Source organism: Pygoscelis adeliae, unplaced genomic scaffold (assembly GCF_000699105.1).
Source record: "Pygoscelis adeliae isolate BGI_AS28 unplaced genomic scaffold, ASM69910v1 Scaffold122, whole genome shotgun sequence".
Taxonomy (NCBI): Eukaryota; Metazoa; Chordata; class Aves; order Sphenisciformes; family Spheniscidae; genus Pygoscelis; species Pygoscelis adeliae.
In genome coordinates, this window is record NW_008824358.1 from 5798822 (window position 1) to 5820428 (window position 21607).

The 21607-nt window shown below is 42.9% G+C and overlaps 2 protein-coding genes across 5 annotated transcripts in view; one reads left to right on the forward strand and one right to left on the reverse strand.

Annotated features, from left to right (window-relative positions):
- The window catches only part of RTN4 (reticulon 4), a 32090-nt gene extending 24773 nt beyond the window's left edge, over positions 1–7317 (forward strand). For all 3 annotated transcript variants that reach the window (XM_009319600.1, XM_009319598.1, XM_009319599.1), the window contains exons 4-7: positions 2797–2866; positions 3543–3589; positions 4882–4940; positions 5385–7317. In XM_009319600.1, the coding sequence (XP_009317875.1) occupies positions 2797–2866; positions 3543–3589; positions 4882–4940; positions 5385–5427 (219 nt within the window). In that variant the 3' untranslated portion in view covers positions 5428–7317. The remainder of the gene's footprint in view (positions 1–2796; positions 2867–3542; positions 3590–4881; positions 4941–5384) is intronic.
- Positions 7318–9416: 2099 nt separating this feature from the next.
- The window catches only part of EML6 (echinoderm microtubule associated protein like 6), a 118555-nt gene continuing 106364 nt past the window's right edge, over positions 9417–21607 (reverse strand). For both annotated transcript variants that reach the window (XM_009319601.1, XM_009319603.1), the window contains 11 exons: positions 21240–21413; positions 20331–20539; positions 18143–18300; positions 17327–17441; positions 15948–16136; positions 14653–14825; positions 13864–14026; positions 13040–13143; positions 11685–11838; positions 11193–11293; positions 9417–9441 (listed from right to left, as the gene is read on the reverse strand). In XM_009319601.1, coding sequence (XP_009317876.1) covers positions 9417–9441; positions 11193–11293; positions 11685–11838; positions 13040–13143; positions 13864–14026; positions 14653–14825; positions 15948–16136; positions 17327–17441; positions 18143–18300; positions 20331–20539; positions 21240–21413 — 1565 coding nt within the window. The remainder of the gene's footprint in view (positions 9442–11192; positions 11294–11684; positions 11839–13039; positions 13144–13863; positions 14027–14652; positions 14826–15947; positions 16137–17326; positions 17442–18142; positions 18301–20330; positions 20540–21239; positions 21414–21607) is intronic.

Here is a 21607-nt window from a genome sequence, read left to right on the forward strand (position 1 = left end):
GAGATCTTTGTAGGTCAATCCTGGGTTGCCTTCTGCTTTTTTTTTTTTCCGTCTCAGAGCTTTAAGCGTTTAGACGTGTTTCAGGTAAGCCTTTTTGCATTTGTAAGGTTCTCTGAGTTTGTCTCATTTCTAAGGAAAAAAAAAAAAATAGAGACCAATACGAAACAGAAACCGATACATAAATGTGGGATTGAGATCAACACCACTTAATCCCAGGAGTGTTGTTTTCACTGTCAGACGTGTGTGAAGAGAGAAGGTGTTGTGGGAGGGGGGTTCTGAGGTGTTTGCTGAACTTCATTTGCTTTGGTAGCCCCAGCTTTCAAAGCAGCTGTCCCTTCCTGACGCGGCAGAGAGGAGGGGGTGGTCTTGCTGGCCTCAGTGGTTCCCTCTCCCGCCCACTATGGATAAGTGAAGTGGATCGAAAATTGCACGTGCAACACAGTTCGTCGTTAGACGCTGATGCTGCTCTGGTCAGGCTTCAGGAGAAGCAAAGCCTGTGTCAGTCAAAGGTTAACTCCTGGATTTTGATCTTTCTTGGGCCATAAATTCAATGCTTACTAAATAGGATTGGCTAGTTCTGATAATTGTTGGGCTTTGGGATTGATTCATATCTGTTACCCCTCTGCTTACATAAACTCACAGTTTCTGACTTGGTCATAGTCTTCAGCAACGTTACTAAACGTTTACCTGACCAGGGTGGTGCTCGGCCTTGGTAAGCGTGTTCATGCAGAGGAGATCTTGGATAGCTGTCAAGATGCTTTGCTGTGTGTGCTTGAAGCTGGCATATTTAGTTCACTGAATGCACAGCCTGCAGGAGAATCGTTCTGAACGATCACAGACGTGGGGGCTTTTTGCTGCAGTAAAAGTTGTCGACTTTCCTCCCTTTGCTGGGGAGGGGGACGTGCTGCGTGTACAGACTTGCTCTGAAAGGGAAGTATTTGCTCCGTTAAAATGTCCTGTGCGAAGAGGCAGACAGCCAGCTCTCACCCTGGCATTGCGGAGAGCAGAACTGGGCCAAGGTTTGAATGAATCATGAGGGAGTTTAGGGAAATCTACTTTATTTTTCTTGATAAACCTGCCAAAATCCTTCAGTGGGAATGCAGTTGATGGTAACGTTGCAGCCTTGTCTGAGGGTTAACGTGCCTCGAGTGCTGCTTGCGTTGCATCTAGAAAGAACTGACAGGTAAAGAACTGCATCATTTGCAATTAATCCTACTGAATTTTGAATGGGAGCAACTTTGAATGGAGCTCTTGAAGTAAACTTCATTTCCGTACAGAGGTCGTGCAATTAAACTCATATTGATCGTCATGCCCTTATTGTTGGCAGTTGATTTTGTTTGGTTTGGCTATTTTGCATCTTACGATAAGCTAAAAATGGACGTTTGGATACGTAACTTCTGAGTAACTCAGCTGCAGGTTAGGTCCTTGCCCACACCCACAGTCCTTCAACGTGCATTTTTTTTTATTTCCAGTGCTTTGTACCCATCTTGTCCTTGTGTGTATCTCCTGCTTATCGGAGTGCTCCACCTTCGGTTGTTAACTGTGCCCAGACCTTGTCTCCCTGATGCCAGCAGCAGCCTGCACGCCATGGCTGGCTGGCTGTTCGGTGTTTTGCAGTGTCTTGCACTGAAAATAACCAGACTTGCTTAGTTGATTTAAGGGCTGGGGTCTCGTCTGTGTGCTCTGCGCGATGCAAAGCGTAATTCAGTGCTTAGCAAGAAAGAAGCACTGGTAAATCCACTACGACATCCAGATCCTGGCTTCTGCTCAGTTCCTTATGGGCTGTGCAACGCTAGAAGAAACTGGCTGATTTTCCCTGGGGAGGAATCCTACCCAGAAATAGAGCTGGCAGCCTTTGGCCCCCTCCCACCCCGGTATAGGTCAGAGGTGTGCTTGGGACACTCTCCACCTGGCAGAAAGCTGAGGGGCTTGAACTTCTGCAGATCTTTGTGTAAAGCTAGTGAAGCGGAGCGGAGCCGGTACACGACGGGAGCTGTACAAGCGCAGTCAGCAGGGTGGCGGTGGGGGAGGAACAGGGTCTGGGTACGAGTTCGGGGCTGGGATAGGAAGCCAGAAATTATGGCAGTGTGAGGGTTTAGGTGTCTGCCAACAGAGGGACGTCTTTGCTTCTGAATTTGTCTCTGACCTAGAGCCAGCTTCCATTTTATGGCACTGTTGACTTCTCTCTTTCCTGAATTTCTTAGTATCCAAAGCTCCTATGTTTTTTTAAGGGAAAAAAGTCAATTAAGCCAACCTTGCCACGTTACCTTCCCGACGTGTTTTTGCCCCGATGTGACAGAAGTCTAGTCAGCGGTTTATTGAGACCTTTGCTGAGCCGAAGCGTGATTATGATAGTTTGGTGCCGCCGTTGGCGCTGCAGCCCCGGAGCGGATGGGCTTGTATGTTGGCTGCTGGGCTACCACACAAACAAACGACCTCCTACGTGGGAGGCGGGAACTGTGTTTGCCCATCGTTACGAAACCCGGGATTGGAAGTGTTGTATAAACGCAGAGGGCACTGAGCGGCCGCCGAGTACTAACAGCTTGTGGTCACTGCTGACTTGGGCTGCATTCAGCCTGGTGACCTAGACGCAAGAAGCCACATATCCTATTACTGAACCCTTCAGCCATCTTGTCACTCATCTGTAATTACATGAGACGTACAAGGGTGAAGTGGAGTTTGGGGCGTTTTAGTTTCGTGTGTGTGTTGAGAGAAGTTCTCTCACTGCTCTAACTGGTATGTTCTGCTAAGACAGACTGTGGGCTGACATACTTTTTTTTTTTTTTCCCTTTTTAGTTTGCAGTGTTGATGTGGGTATTCACTTATGTTGGTGCCTTGTTTAATGGTCTGACATTACTGATTCTGGGTAAGTGTTTTAAATTGTGTTAAATACCTGGCATACAAAATAACCCTGGAAAAGCACTGAAGTCTGCTCGGTACTGAGGCTATTCCTGTGTTACTGAGAGTGCAGCGGTGTGTTACAGCTGTGTGTCCTTTTCTAGGACGCTGATAACACCGCAGGATGGATCAGTTTGAATTGCGGTGTTGAATTCCTCGAGGTCGCTGATTTTCCAGACATTGTATCGTTTAAAAGCATGTTCTGTTGTGCTTGTCCCTGTCAGGGTTAGCCTTACTTGAATACCATCGCTGTATTGTGACTTTGGAGGAGGTACAAAATTGGCTCTGGCCATGTCCCACTGCAGATAGTTTTGTATCCCAGAGCAGGCTGGCTTCAGGTGTCAGAAACCGACTGACGTTGGCAGAAGCCCTAAGCATCCTTTTTGGAGAATTTGCATAACCCACAGTGAAAGAGTGAACTGTGACCAAACTTGCTGTGCTGTTAATGAGACCTGGAGAACAGCCCAGCCTCTCCTTAATAGGGATTATTTAAATTACCGGCCAAGGGTTTTTGTATGTGGCTTAGTTGTTTCTTTTTCTTGTACCTTTTTGAAAGAAATGTCAAGGTGTGAAAACTAGTCGTTGTTTTACCTGAACACCATCCCTTTTGTCAATATTTATACCTTTGATGTGCTCTTTTCCAGCTTTGATTTCGCTCTTCAGTGTTCCTGTTATTTATGAGAGACATCAGGTGAGTGTTTAACATGATTCATTACATGCTTCATAAAATCAGCTCTTGAAGCAAGACCACAAGCGAATAAAACCAAAATTCATTTCAATCTTGTAAAATCTTTAAAGCCTTTAAAACACAGGCCTTTAACTGGGAGTCAGTGCCAGGGCCAAGAGAAGCGAGTCCACGCTGAAGTCCAGGCTGCGTGTGCTTTCCCCTCCACCTGTTTGGTGGAAGCGTAAGAAGGCTTCCCCAGCAGACAGTTGCAAAAAAGGCCCGATTAACCTGGAGGCCTTCTCTCCTCTGATCCAGCTTTGGTCAGGACTAAAGCAGCAGTAGGCACGGTGCGTTAATCCTGATGTAAGTACTCTTAGAACAATTTCTGAAGAAACCTCTTTGGAGCTGGTATTCGGGATTCGTGTCCTGAAGCCCTGTGGAATTTGTAGCCCTGGCAAAAACAGGAGGTGGGAGACGCTCGGCACAGTCCAGCGCTTCTCCTGTGGAGAGACTAATGTAGAAAAAAGAAGGAGCCAAAATAAAACACGTATGATTAAATTATAGCAGGGCTTGAGCTGGGACTGTCTTCAGCGGGTCACAGCACAGGAGGGGGGAGGCCAGCTCTGGCTTAGCAGTTCCTTCTCCTCTTTCAAAAACAACGCTGCTCGTGGGGGCCAGCCTGGGACTTGGGAAGGGAGGAAGAAAGGCACTGAGCAGATGGCGGAGCCTCTTGGGCTCCTCTCCGAGCTCCTAGGAGAGAACAAAGTACTCTGCGGTGAAAGGAAATCCTGTAGCCCAGAGGAAAGACGATGAACAATTTGTGTGGCTTACGGGGCTTGTCAATCCTCTTGATGAGCTGAAGGCTGCTCTCCGAAGGCGTAAGCTGTTTAACAAGCCCAGCCCCCCTAAGCAGCTTTCCTTCTCCACGGTGCCCAGAGGAGGCGGAGGAGGCGACTGCCCCTCACTGAGGGCCTTGGTTGTCCACCCTCACGTGGGGGCGGCCTTGAGAAGAGGCGGGGGGAAACGCTAGTGACCGGTTTGATGGAACATGCAGAAGCCAGGGATGAATTTATTTGGGTACCTACCCGCTGTTCCCTGCCGTTGTGTGCATTCCCGGAGGCGAACGCTACTAGCACGTGCCGTGGCTGAAGCCACGCGAGCTCTGGTGTGGCATCGAACTGGGAAATAAACACAGTTGAGCCCCTTCCTTCCTTTTTGTGTGAAGCGCGTCTTGGCGCGGTGCGACTCGGCCTTCCGGGCAGCAAAGTAACTGTGTGTAAGAGCTGGTCTGTAACATCTGTCATCTTCCATTTCAGGCCCAAATTGACCATTATTTGGGACTCATGAACAAGAATGTCAAAGATGCGATGGCTAAGTGAGTTGGGTTGTTTTTGTTTTTGTTTTTTTTTTTATTTATTTCACTTTATCAATAACGTTTACAGTTCTTGGTATGTGTGGTATTACAGTACGTAACACCACGTGCATTACATGCACTAGTCCTGGGAGGAAAAAGCCCTTTGTTTAAATTCGGAATGGTTATAAAATCGGCTCCTTTCTTGCTGATGCTGTTGTTAAGTTAATTCTGTGTTATTTCTAATAAAATCTGCGTATTTGAAACCATTAGCGAACTCAGAGCCCTCAGCAGTTGCAATTGAGGGTGAATGAAGCCGAATTTAGCAGTTTCATTGGTTTCTGAGTGTATTAGTTTTGTGCTGCTGTGATAATTATCTTCACGTGTTTGTACGACTATGTTTACACCTACTTTTTTTTTGTTTGTTACTCAAATGCCGTTCTTTTTCCTCTCCTGTTCCTCCTGTAGGATCCAAGCAAAGATCCCTGGGTTGAAGCGCAAAACTGAGTAAAAAGCCTGAAGCAACTCCTCGAGAGGAAGTTCATCTTTTAAGGGGGAAAAAAAAACTCATTTGGATTTACATGGGGAGGGTCAGGGAATAGCAAACCCCTTGACATTGCAGTGCAATTTCACAGATCTTTATTTTTTAGCAACGCAGTGTTTGAGGAAAAAATAACTGTTTTGACTGCCATGTGTTTCATCATCTTAAGTATTGTAAGCTGCTATGTATGGATCTAAAACTAATCATCTTTCTTTATCCTGTGTGCAGCACTGGCTAATACAAAAGATTTGAGAAAGCTGTACATTTTGCTTCATCAGAGGTAGTCCCTGCTGCGTTCCAGAAGAGGTAGTGCAGGTGGAGCGGAGGATAACACTTCCCAGTTTGTGCACTGTGTATGGTCTGTGTAGATTGATGCAGATTTTCTAAAATGAGATGTTTTAGAAGAATATACCATTTTAGCAAGTTTTGAAAAACCTTGCCTTTTTGGTATGAGTATAGCTGTATTGTGATTTTATTGTTTTATCAATTGCCTATATATATATATATATGTGTTTCACAAAGCTTAGATCTTTCAGCTGCTCCACAGTGCTTCATACTTCAGAGAATTGAGTGATTTCTGGACTAGCTCCGTAGCACACAAGCTTGAAAACCTAAAATGTCTCTGTAAACACTAGCATCTGTTTAAAAAAAAACAAAAAAAAGAGAAATGAACAAAGGAACCACCACGTATGTTAAAAGAAAATTACAGCGTACACTTTGTTGCACAAACGTACAGTAGTTGATTTTGAGCAAATAATTCTACAGTCTCTCAAACTCTGATCATCTGTGGACCGAATATCTAATGCTGCAAATGTTGTTTGGAAACTTAAAACCTCGTTACGCAAGGAATGATAAATGAAAATTTATAGACTTGCAGTTTAAGCTGTATCAAACTAAGTCTGTGGAATGCATTGTGAAATGTAAAAAAAAAAAAAACCAACAAAAAAGAAAAAAAAAACCCCAAACCCCAAGTATCAATAAAGCTTATAGACATAAAATAATATCGGTATTTTGCTTTCTTGAGGCAAGTTTAATATATTCGTGTTTATTTTGTTTAAGTTCCTCGTGATTAAATATCCATTGTACATGGTGATGGAAATAGTTTGTCAGACGTCTAGCAATGTGAGTAGATGGATTTTTCATGATACCTTTTCTTTTCGTATGTGCAGTGTGAAGCAGTTTGTTCAGTTCCAGTGACAGATTTGATGTCCCAGTAGCTGTGCCGGCCGGTGACGCTCAGTTCAGCGCGCAGTTCTTGTGGCGCAGATTCTTGCCTGCAGCGAGGAGGCCTCCATGCTGAAGGCCCCCGTTGTTACCGCTGCCAGCTGCGCCGACAGCTCAGTGACACGGGGGGGGACGGTGTCAGACGCCACTGAAGTGGTGTGCGTGAGTCGGTTATCGAAAATTGTGACAGATGAAATTTCAGAGCCTGCTAAATGAAGGGAAGATCCTTGGTTTCTTTTACTTTTGAGACACGAACGTATGATGCCATATTCTAGGTTGAAGGACCTTGTAAAGCAAGTCCCAGTAATCTTTTCAGATCAACTTGCTGAATCTGATTTAAGAGCTGGACATTGAAAACTTGTATCCAAATTTATTTGAGACACAGATTTTACATTAATGGCATCTTGACCATTGAAAAATAAATTAATTCATGCACTAATATTTTAGTTTACAGTATAATACATCATTACTTCTGAACAATTTATACATAAAGCCGAACCATAGAAACATAGAAATTTTGAGTGTTTTCCTGACAGACGCTATTGCTTTAAGATATTTTTCACATCACCATTTATTAATTCATTCTGCCACGCAACTGGTTTTGATTGGGATACAATCAATGTGAAAGGAAGGCAAACATTATTACAGACACAGGCAAAGAAGGTGCTTACTGACATCACCACCTAACGATTACATCACTTGATCAAGAAGGTTTCTTTGGAAAAAAAAAAAAAAAAGACTGCATAGGGACGCTTATTGTGTATCTGACAAACTGATCTTCTGTATAGTAATATAAGGCATTAATAAATTCAATTTTAAAAAAAGGTGATTCGTTGAGGTTGCTGAAGCACTTTTGTGTGTTAAATGTTAAATCCTTCAAATGGATAGTCGTTGCAGCCAACAGGTACCTTTTCATGCAGCGGGCATCAGATGTGGATTGGCAGGAGGTTTCCACAGTTCAAAATTCTGTCTTCCAGAACTGGGACTAAAGCACTATTTCACGTTTCTTTTCAAAGACTAAACGTAAGTCCAAATGTTCTACTTTGGCCTCTCTTTTGCTTAACAAACAGTCTTTTCAAAAGAAAGGTAATTTCAAAATACGGATGTTGTTCCACGCCCGGAATCTCCAAAAGCGTTTGTTTTGACATTGGCCACATTTTCTGTTCCTTTCTAAACAGTTTCATTGGGAAAAGTTGAACTTACTTCTCTTCCTCCGATTCCACTGTCCCTGTAGTTCTTGGTTTTGACAAAGTGCTTGTTAACAAATGTTGAACGGCCTTACTTGCCTTTTGTGAACATCTGCCCGTGGTCTCCGTTTCCACGTGGAGGCAACTCTCCTCTCGTCTCGGCTGCCTGCTCCCCTCCTGCCCCACGATCCCGCAGCCCAGTCACAGACGAGGGGGCTGCACGGGGTGCAAGCGAAGCGAGGATGGGGAGAGGAGTCCAGATTTAGCAAAGATGATGATGCTTTTCTTGAGGATAGGAAAATTTTCTGGAATCGGCATGATTTATTTTGTACTCATAAGCCGCACGGGACTAGCAGTCCCTGCTAGTGACGTACCAGGCGTTCCTAGAGATCACTCTGGATGTCTTCAGGAAGCCCCTCCAGAATGGGAAGAGTGGGAGATAGCGATTCGTGGAGGCTTTCAAACCACTTAAATACACTAGATGGCCACTGCCTGTGGAAGTCATTACCTATAAAGCCCATTTTCCCACAGACGGGGAGAGCGCAGGAACACTTGGGGAACAACTTCCTCAGTAGTTGTGTTAAAATTTCTTTAACCAAGTCCCTCCATACTCTCCTTCTCCCTCTACTCACTGTTCGAGTTGAGTTAAGCTTGAAATTCTGGCTGCGGTCAAGCTACCATCACGAACCAATTGTGAACAGCTTATCAAGAGGTGTAATGCCATCAGGAACGTGTCCTCGTAACAGCGCGTAGCTTCTTGCTCTTGGAAACATTTTGGAATTCACTTGTGAAGGTATTACCAAAAAAAAAACCAAACCAAAGCAGAAAACAGGGATAATGTAAGTACACAGCTGGAAAAGGTGTTAATGGTTAGCCCTCCTCTGTGTGAAAGTTATAGCACCGTATGTTGAAAGCAATTGGTGGGAGGCAAGACTGTAGCCCATACTACTGGAAAATTACTCAAAGGCACTTCATGGATAGAAAATTTTGCCAAGTATATATATTTAAAAATAAAATGGACTTACTTAAAAAAAAAAAAATGGTAGTTTGCTCCTTCGATTACTGAAAGCTGAAGTGTGAACCCCAGCATGCTCATTAAAAGCTTGCAGTTTTACTCGGCGCACCAAATTTGAGTTTTAAGCAGGTGTGGTTAAAACCCGCCAACTGAACAAATGTTCAAGCCAGAGGTTTTGAAATTACGCAAATTAAAGGGCCCAGCGTTTGCTCAGCGTGCTCCCTTTTCAGACGTTGTTTGAGTAACACAGCATTAGGCAAAAGCAGCTTCGCGAGTGAACTGTTCATCACTTGGCCTACCCAGGTTACAAACCCATTCCCTTTCAAACTTCAGCTTCCTTCTCGAGGATATTGGTCTTTCAAACGCAAGATCACGTTCACGATCAGTAAATTCGTATGCGTAATCTGAAAATGTGTCATCCATGCAGCATCGTATGGAAATTACAGCAGCCGAAGGGGTAGAGGCATTCATGGCTGTCCAGTCCAGAGCAGTCACTTGGTGGTGGCAGTCACAGCAGTGAGAGGAGTCTCCTTTCAAAGACATCGCCATACAAATACACTACGAAGAAATTAATTGACAGCATAGTTATTTTTCTGAGTAACTTGATGACAACCTTCAGCATATCGTACTAAGAGAGACAGGCTGCCTTAAATACATGGCTGGCTATAAACGTAGGTTTACCAGCAAGACGCCAGGTAAAGCAACATTAAGCCCTGGAGTTACTCGACAAATACCGGCACTCGAATGCGCTTCCTTTTCTCAGGGGAGAGTTAAAGCATCGTGACTAGTGCGAGTGCGTTGTGTTTAGTGGAGGCCTCCAGGCTGGAAGTGCTATTACTTTAGTCTGTAAAGTACACTTTACACTTGGAATCAAGAAATCCTCATCACAACTATATTGTCAAAATTAAGGCAGCTGATGATTGATGAGCTTTTCTGACTTCAGCTGCAAGTTGAGCATTGAGGTATGTATGTGCAGCCTTTGTTCCTGCGCAGCTGCTTTTTGATCTGGTGGAGCCTCCTGCTCTCCCCCTGTGCAACCCCTTTTTCAAAGACAACCACTTCTTCTCTGCCCCCCCTCCCCCCCTTTTCCTTTTTCCCCAAAAGCGGAAAATGAAAACACCTATTTTGGGGGGAGCTAAATTTGAAGAACAGCTCATCCCGTGCAATGGGAGGAGAGTTAAATTCACTGCAGGGTGTTGAGGAAACCGAATGTAACACAGTACCTATGCTGCAGGCACTGCAGGCTTACTGAGGGGAGCCTAGTGTCACGAAACGCACATCAGCAGTTCTCTGCTTCTGGAAAAGATGCGCAGTCTCGTTCACTGGCAAAGATGACTCAATCTTGCAGTCTCTGGCTTGTGTTTTTCCTGCCGAGTAAGCAGTTATAAATACCTGGTTCTTGAATGCGGCTTCCTGATACTTGCTCCTGTGAGAATTTGTGCCCTTTCATTTCCTACCTTGTTGCTTTTCAGTTTCCTAGTTCTGCATTTGCTGTTCAAAAAGACTGTTAGGTTTTGTGTTTTAACCACATCTAGTTTTTGTTCCTCACCCTTCTGCTCCCTGTTTTGCTTGACAATAGTGTCCTCTCTGAGCAGTACTGGAAGCCCAAATAGACTTGGGGAGTGAGGGTGGAGAGGGATCCGGCAGGAATCACACACGTGAGTGTGCACACGCACACTGGCTGTCTTTTTTTAGGGGGAAAAAAAAAAACCAAAACACCCCAGCACAAACTTAAGGCACTTTTCAAGAAGCCTCCTGTTATCTGAAATGTCTTTCTAAATCTGTCTACCCTTCTGTTCAGCCGGAATTCCTGTCCTACCCTTTGCTGGGCAGGAGCTATTCAGTTATTTTTGTGTGACTGACACCCCCACCAGCTGTCTTTGATCTAAATGTTCTTCAGACACACGAGCGGTTCCTGTGCCAGCAGCCGGGGCTCCTTCAGCTACCTCTTGGCGCCCAAAGTCTCAGAGGTCGGTGCTGGCCCACACGGCAACAGGTACGGTCTGCCCTCTCACAGGGAGGAAGGCAAGCCAAGGAGCTACAAGCAGATGCCTGGTAAACACAGAAACCCACGTGCAAGTAGAGGCGACCTTGTGAATGGCGCCGAGCTGGCAGGAGCGAATTGGTGCCAGTGGCCATAAAATAACCGCAATTCCGGAGTAAGAAAAACAAGCCAAAACTATCGCACATCAGCAGGCTTCAATGACTGCGGAGTGGGCTGAGGAAGGTGTTAAATGCATTGCTGTCGGTTTGGCATAGAAGGGTACACACAAAATTTTTGATCAACATAAACATAAATAAGCAGCTACCTGCAGTCATCTCCTCCTGTACTTATAACGTACTTGTCATCATGAGAAAAGCGTATGTTGGTGACATGCGCGGAGTGCCCAAAGTACCGCTTGTGTTTGGCCTATCGGAAAAAGAACAGAAGTTCAGGAATCGGTACAGTAGCGGGGCATTACAGAGTGATAAAGTTGCCTTGTGCGTGTAGACAAAAATCACATCCCCAGCGGTGCTGGCGTCTTCGAGCCCACAGTAATCCCAGCTCAGCACCTGATGCTGTGCCTGGTGTCCTCCCCGGTGGCTGGACGGCGGCTACCCTGTCGCCTGCGAGCTGCTCTCCTGGGGAGGGCCGTTCTGCCGTGCAGCTAACTCCCACGCTCCCGCAGCCAGCACCGGCTGGGAGCAGCCTGGAGATGACCTGTTGGACCGGGCCGTTTGGACGCCTTAATATCATACGCTAAGGAGTTTGAACATAGGGAAAAGCAAGCTGTTTAGATTAAAATAAAATATCCACTTACAAATTTTTCTGTGCACGGGAAATCAAACAGTTTCACCAGACCAAAGTCATCTCCTGTGACTATATTTAGGCCAGCATGGGTCACACATGCACAATTGACATCTGCTTTATCTGCGTTTCGTGGCCAAATTCCAATGACTTCGTCTCCAAGAATGCTGTTCCAAAACCAAGTTAAAAAAAGAGCGTTAGACCATAAGACTTACTTGCTGCTGTTCTCTTCCAGAGCATGGTGAGGCAACACAGCCTGGTAATAAAAAGTGTTCCTTTAAAAACAAGTCTTTCCCCTCTAAATCATTGCACCGAATGCGATCTCATAATAGAGAGCATCACAGGAACGTACCTTTTTTTGTGTGACACTTACTTAAACTATCTCTATCTACAAAGCCTGAGGTTCACCTCCTGTGAAAGCACTCGCATCATTTTATACAAGCAGTTTGTGCAGCTACGGTCTCCTCCTTTCCTTACGGACATGTATGTAGCCTCCCACGGTGATTTTTGACAGCGATGTTCTCTTCTCTTAGCCATAAGTTCTTGAATGAGGGGATGCTTGTTTGGAGGTAGAGTATTTCCTAAAATAGCCGTTCTTCCCTTCGTTTAAGTTCCTTTATAGTCGTTCCTATTTACCCGCATATTAACTGTCAGATGCGTCTGCCCCGCTCCCACAATCTGCCAAGAGTCCTTAGAAATGAGTAATTTGGGGCAGATTTTTATGCTTGCTTGATAGCAGAGCAGTAAGAGTAGGAGGATTCTCACTAACCTTCTCCTAAAAACCTGCCTGTATTATCACCCGCTGTTTACTGCCAGATCTGCTTTTGGCCTGTTCCACTTTCTACAGTGAGAGCACAGCCATAGTTTTGTAATGGTGTTGGGAGGGTCCTATATAAATCCATGTCAGTAAATATATTTTAATGGTACCCACAACTTTCTTAACACAATCGGCTCACATTTCCGCGCCTCCTGTGCCGCTTGGGTTTACTGACATGGGATAAGGTAGCGCCTACGCCAGGGTGCCAATAAAAGCGAAGCTTTAAGTGGTACAGAGCCATGCGAAGGGCCAGGCACCTCACTGTTGGGAAGCCTGGGACGAATGGCAACAAGCCACTGTGGCTATGACAGCCCTCGGTACTACAGTAATAATTACTACAGCCACCAACCCGCTACAAATGTGTGTAAAAAAATAACCGTATAAGACAGAGCTTTGGGGAAGGGGGGCGTGTACGCTTTCTCTCGCAGGTTAGCCAAACCCTGGGGACGTTTCAAGCATTTGGGTTTACACGATCTGGTCTTGTGATCTGGTCTTAGTTCTGTACTACACCTGTCCCCAGTCAGGCAGAAGGTTGTTCTTTAGTTTTTTACCTTGTCCACGTGGCCCATGTGATCTTTTCTATTAATGCAGGATCTGTGATTTGCTTTCCTAGTGGTACCTCGTGAACTTGACGCTTATAGGCACCCGTTGAGACCTGAAAGTAGGAAGGGAAAAAGCTAGCAACTTTGCCACCCTTTTCTTTATGAGATTTGCAGCAGTAGTATTCTCAACGGGTTTTATCAGGAAATTAACATCTAGGATAAAATTTCTGATTTCTCCTAATGAGCTATAATTCATTATGTGCAATATGAAGTAATAACAATGTTACAGGATGACAACTGAATGAGGTGTTCATATGCACGCTGCACAGCTGATAGACTTCCTTTTAGTTATATACCCTCTGGTTTACCTCAACCTAATTTTACTAAACCAGAAAAATTTCAGAAGGAAACCTCTCCTATTAATCCATCTGTCGTACGCATCCCATCCTAGGGAAAGGGAGGAGGAGAACTGTTTCTATATTGAGGTTATAATCCACAGTTTCTTTCTCAGTGTTGTACCCATTCCCCTTTGCCCTTAGCACGCTACTAATCTCGTAAGGGAACTGAGCTATATTGCTGCGGTCGGCGACGCAGAGCCCAGGAGGAAGACCTGAGTATTTAGAAAGAAAGAGAGGACTTTCAGTAGAGCTCCGCGAACGTCCTAAAGGCAATCTGAGTTATCTGGTCTACCTCGGAAGATTTAGGGGCACCTTGAAATTCAGAATAACTTTAGAAAGCCTCCCTCGCCCTGTCTTACCTCCATCTTCTTGTCATGTCTGGTAACAGGCAAGTCGCAATAAATGCAAACAAACACGGGGCTACCTGAGACGTACCTGGATGTACCTGCTGTCTGCAGAAAAATCCATCTGTATGACAAAACTTGCAATGTCTTTGCAGTAGCCTATTCGGTTTAGGGTTGCACCTTGAGTGAGATCATAAAAATCTACAGTATGTTCTTGTGAACCCACTGCCAAAAACCTGTTATCTGGGCTGATCCTAGACAATAAAACATGGAACGGGGATATAATTTACTGTTTCTGTGCCAGATTTTCTTTTGCTTCTCACATTAACACAAGCGAACAAATTTCTTTTACTAGAAAACGAGAAAAACCTTCTATCAATAGCAAGATCGAATCCAAACCAAACCTTGATGCTTAATGGGTTGAGGATCTCATATGTAGTTAACCGACGTTAATATTGCACTCGCAGAAAGCACACAGCACAATGTGCAGAGTAACACTAATCCTCTGTGAGAAAGCAACAGGCACCGCAATTTTAAGATGTACGTTAATATTAATTCCCATAATCACAGCTCCACAGTGTACCAATCACTAGCTATATTCAAGTGGATATAACCAAATTAATCACAGGAAAAAAAGTGTGTGGTATATAAGACGTATAAGCTTTAGGTATACATAGATATAAGCTTTAGGTATACGTAAATATAAGCTTTAGGTATATGTAAACCCACCAGTCAGCCAGTAAATACATTTCATGATTTCATGCAGGTTTCAACAAATACGGAGTTATGAAAAATCTGGAAATCAACTTGGAACTTGATGGACTTTTTCTTGAGTAAGGGCTGCGTACTTAGAGAACTTCAGCTGAGATTTCTGACATACCTGATATCCTGAATTGCAGACTTCCTGTCTCGCTTTTTGCCCCAAACCTTAAGGCTGTTTACAAGTAAAATAACAAATTCTCCATTCTTCATGCCAATTGCAACCATTTCTCCATCAGGACTATATGCGGCACATCTTGCCGGATGACCCAGATTCACTTTGTTCAGCAGTTTCTGTATTAACAAAAGCAATAGGCTCATACCTCCCCTGGAGAAAACTACCAAGCAAATGGAAAGCTTCCAAACACAAAGTACAAAAATCACGTATTAAAAACAAATTGTCTATAGTTTCCTCTAAATATAAATCTGAAATTTCACATTAAAAAAATCACATCCCACCAGGCATATGTCACAAAACAGACTTCAAAATATAGATGTAATTCAAATGGGAGTGTCATGTTTGCATCCGTCTTGTTGCAGGGTGACTTCAAGTTTTACACCAGAAAGAAAACTATTTAGCGGAAGAGGCTGGAAAAAATCCATTTCCTATTTTGTTTGAAAGGTGATTTTTGATAGCTTCTACAAGCGCTGACCAAAGCAGGTTTCTTCCATTTGATTTGCTATGTGAAGACACAGTAGAATGCTCTTGCATTTTCACTTACCTGACTGTATTTATAATATATTCATTTTCTATATTAAAAATTATCCCTATTAGCTCAGGTAACTACCTTTTGAAAAGGCTGATGCAGGCTAGCATAAGCAGAAACCTTTTTGTTATTTTTAAAAATGTTTTATTTATTTGTGTTTTTTTTTTTTTAAATAGTTGTTGTTATGCAATTTGACTCGGAAAAAAACCTCGAACTACACATCTGCAACACGCTCGGTTCTGAAGAAAGGCTCTAACAAGGAGGGAGCCGTGCTTGCCAGTAAGGGAGGCTTATTGTCAGGGTCTGTGTGTTAGTCAGTGAGAGGACAATCTGTGTCACCCAGTCTGTCAGCAGGGAATTAAAATGCTTCCTTAATCCATGCCAGCCTGTCCTTTTAGATCAAAATAAGCAATACACAACAAAAGGCACTCCATCAGCACGAGTGCTTTTAAATAACTGCATTTCGCTGAAATCGCTTGCTTTTGGAAAGAGCAGTGTGCTACCTCACCAAGGACTTACCTTTTCACATCGCCACATCGCAGGGAAAAATAGAACCGTACCAAAACAGAAGAAAAACACGGCGCTCTCTACGTGGCTGCTCAAAGGCGCATACGTGGCTGGAGGAGCACACATCGTACAATTGGAAAAACACATGATTGTATAAAATGATCATTTTTAATCATATACTTTTCAATTTAGTGATACTCACTTTGTCACACAGGTCCCAGATTCTTGCTGTTCCATCATTACTTGCAGAGATAAATATGTCTTTTGAGGGGTGAGTTGCTAAGCCCCAGATTTCCCCTTCCATGTGACAGTCAATCAACAAGTTTGAAGCAGCATTTTTTTCTCCTACTTCAAGGATTTCTCCGTCTTTTGTTCCCACTAAAATTTTCCCCTGTTTGTAGCCGAAAGAAAGAATGAGAGATGGGTTGTCAGTATAACAGACAGGATATCAATAGCAGTGAAGCACCGACGTATCGCAGAAATGTCTGTGATAACTCATCCTGACTTATACTGCGTGTTCATGCAGCATCTTAAAAACAGGAGAGTAAAACACTGACACTTTCACACCGTGAGATCTGAGCTCGTGTTCTGCTGTTGCTGTTGAATGACCACGGTGGATTTCCATCTGGCCATTAAGGATTTTAATTCAGATCAAAGTGTTCACATACAAGTTGGCAAAGGATGATTCTCATACCTCTGATGTGGCTAAATACCATTTTTGGGCAATAATTAAAAAATCAAACCTAAACCGCATGAGCTTTCTCGACAAATACTTGGAAAAAGCATAAATAGATACAGTTTGGAATTGGTTAATGGCTACTTGATCAGAAATATAAAACAACATTCCTCTGTGTGGTTGTTATCAAAGAGCATGCCAAATTCCTGAGACTTGATACGCGAAGTTAAATAGAGACCATTTCATGAAGTGTTAGGTTGGACAGATACTCATCACCTGAAGTAACACTCCTGCATCATCATGCACTCCTTTCATAACATTTACAAGTACAATTTAGACATGTGCAAGAGTGATTTTAGCATCTCAAATTACTCAGTTATTTCTACTGTTTTCCACTTTACCAAAACTTAAAGTCAGTCAGTAATTCTGACTGACAGTGGCAAGTTGTTTTATTTAAACTTATTTAAACTGGCTTTAAAAAAAAACCCAAACAAAAAGCTAGGATCCATTCCGCCTAACTGAAGCACCTAAACTGTGCCTACATCTCACGGGAAGCAAACCTTGTAAAGTGGGTACCTAAGTTCCTTTTGTCGTTCAAAAGAAGGGCAGGAGACAAGGTCCTACCCTGGTGAAATACGTTCCTACACTTAGCGCTGTCCTTTAGAGGCCTTCAAAGGCCTTTCCCTCTCCCTGCTGACTAAGCAGGCACTAAGCATCAGAAATGCAGTTTAAAGCCCATCACTGAGCTCAGGAAGACAAGTAAGGAACTGTCACTGGGTAGGCAGACAAAGCCTCCTCCTGTAACTTGACAAAAGTCTTCTCCCGTGTGTCTCCCATCCAACCTCCACCAAGACCATGCAGTGATGCGTGCCGAAGCGTAACATCTGCCACGTCAGCTCACTTACTTTTCCTCTGCAGACGGAGCGCACGCACTCAATGAGCTGGCCCGTCTCAAGCTGAAATGCTCGGCACCGTTTCATCTCTTGATCCCATAGCTTTACAGCTCCCCCTTCTTTAGTGCTGAAAAGAAGTGTGTTGTATTACCCAGATGTCTCCTTCTGCATAGGCTACAACAAATCCCGTATGTAAATCCCATCGGTATTTTTCTCATTAAATAATAAAACATACATTGAATCACCTTCTACTGTACGTACAGACACCTCACGATTGTGTAATGGAAAGTAAATAATAAAAATTTAAATGCCATCACACTTCATATTTAATTTTAAAGAGTATCATGCCTGATTTGTAAAAAACAAATTGTTCTCTCGTCACTTAATCTCAAATCTCTGTCACCAAGATAAGCTTGGCAAATATTTTACTTCTGGTAAATCAAAGAACTTACTAATCACAGAGTCTCCACTGGGAGAGGTTGCCTGTAGTTTGACAGAATTAAAAAATTAAGAAAAATCCACTTACGCCAGGCTGGCAGGAGCTCAGGCAACAAGGGGTTTATACGGGTGTTCATATCAATTGCTAATTTGGGGTTCCGTATGTCCTTTGCACAGTATGTGCGTTACTGTGACCCTTAAGTGTCCTACTTATTTGTCCTTTACTTACTAAGACACCTGGGCACGTTGTGTAAAATATAGATTGAAACTGCTACAGTACAGATGGCACTTATCTCTGGGAAGCATTGTGTATGTCTAGGGTATTGGATAAATAAAAAATAACATATGAGAGACAAAAGTTGTGCACTTTAGGAAGATTGTGTGTCTTACGGTCTCTCCTTCCCTCCCGTAACAATGAGTCCATCTCGAAGAGTCGTGTACATTGTAAACACTGGCCCTGTGTGAGCTTTTGCCACAAGTCTAATCAGAAAATGATCCTTCCAGACGTAGACATCTCCATTTATGGCACCAGTAAATGTAAGGTTATTCTGCAACAAATAGCAATGATCTCCGATATAATAAATACCTTAGCATTTTTGTTCAGATTGAATTAAAATTCTTTTAGCTACTGAATTTCCCGAGAAAAGTCAACTATGCAATGAACGTAGGAATTAAAACCATCTGCATTGAGAGAATGAGTTTAATGACTGCACTCTAATGGTGTTTCTTTGAGATGTTATAAATCATACGGGTCCCAGTGTAGGGCACATCCACCTCATGCATCTCATCTTGGGATCTTTCAGATGCACGTACTTCTTTTGCTATGCACGTGCTATGTCATGTCTCCTGCTGGTGAGATGGACGGCAGGTTACCACTACTGAATTTTAAATGATGTTTCTGTCTTCTTTGAGTATGTGTCAGTGAGAATCTCAGTATAGGTGACTGGCAAGCAGCACCTTCAAAATGTTGAAAATAAAGTGTATAAACTTAAACGCAGAACTAACTCAACCTGATAACTATTTTAGGCACCGGAGCAATGGCATAATTTCTCATAAAAGCCATGAAACTCCTCCATGGAGCAAACCAGTCAGAGGTCTGGGACTCCCTGAGGAATGGGGAAAAGTAGCAAGTATTCTGCACTGCAAACGCCCTTTTGGAGTGTGCTCTGTTAAATGGAAAAGCTTGCCTAAAGAACTAAAGATGGCCTGACCTTGAAGTCCACTGACTCTGAAATAATAGATACCAGGAAAAATTGTGAGTGAACCCTTCTGATAGGGGTTCAAAAGAAAGTCTCACGTTCTGCAACAAACAGCAATGGTGTCTGTTCAAGGAACTGAGGGATAGAAGCCCCAGACTTTCCACCATTTGAGACAAAAATTTAGTGTAGCTGCATCCCAGCACGACCTGATGACTTTGGCATTAGATGGACCTAGATGAAAATGAGTGAGGTCCGTGGATGGATGAAGCAGCACAGGGTATGTGCACAGCCCCTACTCTATTAAGAGCAATTTACTCATGCTCCTGTGACATGGGCTCATAATTCCAGTGGGATTCAGTGACACATACTTGAGGAAGAAAAAAACATCCTGCGTGAATGACATATGCTAATGGAGTAGAGTTCATCTGCTGGTTTTGAAGGTGCCCCTTACAGGACCTTAGTTTTATTATTTAAGAGAATAAAATGTCTGTTGGACTGTTTCTACGTGGAAAGTACAGGCAAGCAATTTGTTTGTTCTAATATTACATTCTGCTTCTTTTTTAAAATCACTTTTGGGGTCTTCAGTGTCCATTACATTACTCCTATTTTATACTGGAATAATGCCATCGGAATAGAAAGAAATGTTTAGTATTAAGCAACTGTTGACAACAGTGTCACTTGTTTGGGCACAAGAATGAGGATTTGGGTGCCTAATTTTATACACTCACATTTCACGCATTAGTACTATCGTCCAGGGTGGACAATTAGGAGCAAGGGGTTTCTTTTAATTGGTGATTTGTATAATTTATGCTTAACCTCTGCAAAGGTAATTTCTGTGGGGTTTCTGGATGAAGCGGAAGCTATTTCAGACCTCAGTATCATAGCAACATTGCTTTTTCACTCTTAATATGTATTGTTTTCCTTACAGTAGTACTATGGTTCCTTAATGATCACACAGGAGAGTATTATATACTGTCACCGTTAGCTGGATCACTAGCATATGTCATACCCAATACTGACAGCAGAAAAAAAGGCTGCAGAGCCTATACACAAAATAACAATACTACATTTTTCCAAGTTAACCAGTGAAGTGCTAAATAACTAGCAAAGTAAAAAAATAAAAGCCATGGCAGCTGATGCTCTAGGTATGCACAGACATTAATAAAAAACGTTCACTAACAGAGAAACCCAACCCTGCTTAGAAAACTTACATGAGGATCTAAAGGCGTACAAGTTTTAAATGAAAAGTTTAACTAAAAAGCAAGAGCTCCATGGTCTTGCACTGTCCACACTGTACTGGATTTCAACAAAGGAAATTGACACTTGCAGTTTTAATAAAAATGTATTATAAAATTCTGTAGCAAGTAATTTGAACTCACTGCTCCGAAGGCAACAGAAAGCATGGTTTGCATTTTGGCATCTTCCATGGAACCAATGACTCCTTTCTTATAAAGCAAAGCACTGCCAGCTAATGTCCAGAACTTCATGTGTTTTACCCCAACAGACACAAACTGAGTGTCTGAATCTGGGCGGAACTCTACAACGAATATCCTCTCCAGGTGTCCTCCCCTGCTAGCAACTTTAGCCCCTGTTTTAATTAGGAAAGGATAAAAATAAAGTTAAATTTACCTGCAAAATTAAGCTCTGATACGATTTTATAAAATAAATTGACCTGGTATTGGATTAGAGAACTGTGTCCCAGATGCTGAAAGCTAAGCAAATCCCAACATTATTTAGTGTATCAAACATCTTAATTCACGCAACCTGCAAGGTCCCTGGTTACTCCATTGCATCTGACAGTCTTAGGAAATGCAGATTTAGGTCTTCACAGCATGATAACAACACAGAAATTTTGTATATCATCAGTGAGTTACCACCTGGTGAAACACACAGGGAAACATCTAATGAGCTGAGACACTTCTCCTCTCCCCTCCACCATTTCTGAAGATGATAATTCTTTTCCGGGAATGACTTCCCAAAGGCCTATCTATGGCGTAGAATTTGAAGTTCAAGTATTTTAGGAAGAAAAAGAAAATACTTTTCCTTAATTTAATGGAATTTTATATTAAACAACATTCTTTCCTTAATCTATTCGTAATAGAAGTTTAAAACTTATTTTCTTATTCATATTTTCTAGCACTTTGCTATCTCCTTTAACTGATTTTGTGACTTAGGGAGCCGCGATACGCTGAATAAGAACACAAATCTATTCCAAAGACTTGAAAGGAAAAGCAAACAATTGTACACAGTTCTGGCAGGCTGAAGGAACGCGATTTTTCCAGAGTTACCTTCTTGCCACCTCCACACTGTGATAGTATGTTCTGGATCAACTCCCACTGAAACCAGAAGTTTGCCAGTCGCACTGAAGTTGACATAGTTGACCCCTTTGGTATGGAAGCAACGTAGCATTGAAATCGTTTGCTTACTCATAGCATCCCATATATGAATTGTGGGAGTCGTGCCTACGTGCAAAAAGATGTATTAAAAAGAGAATTAATTCAGCATCCAGAAAGTTTCAACGCAAAATAGGCATTTTTCAAGAACATTTAACCTAAACAGACACTTACAAGTTGTGGGGTTTTGTTTTGTTTTAAGATTAACACTACTCAAAAAAAATCATAATAGCTTGCAAAACACAGGGGGAAATCATTGCATT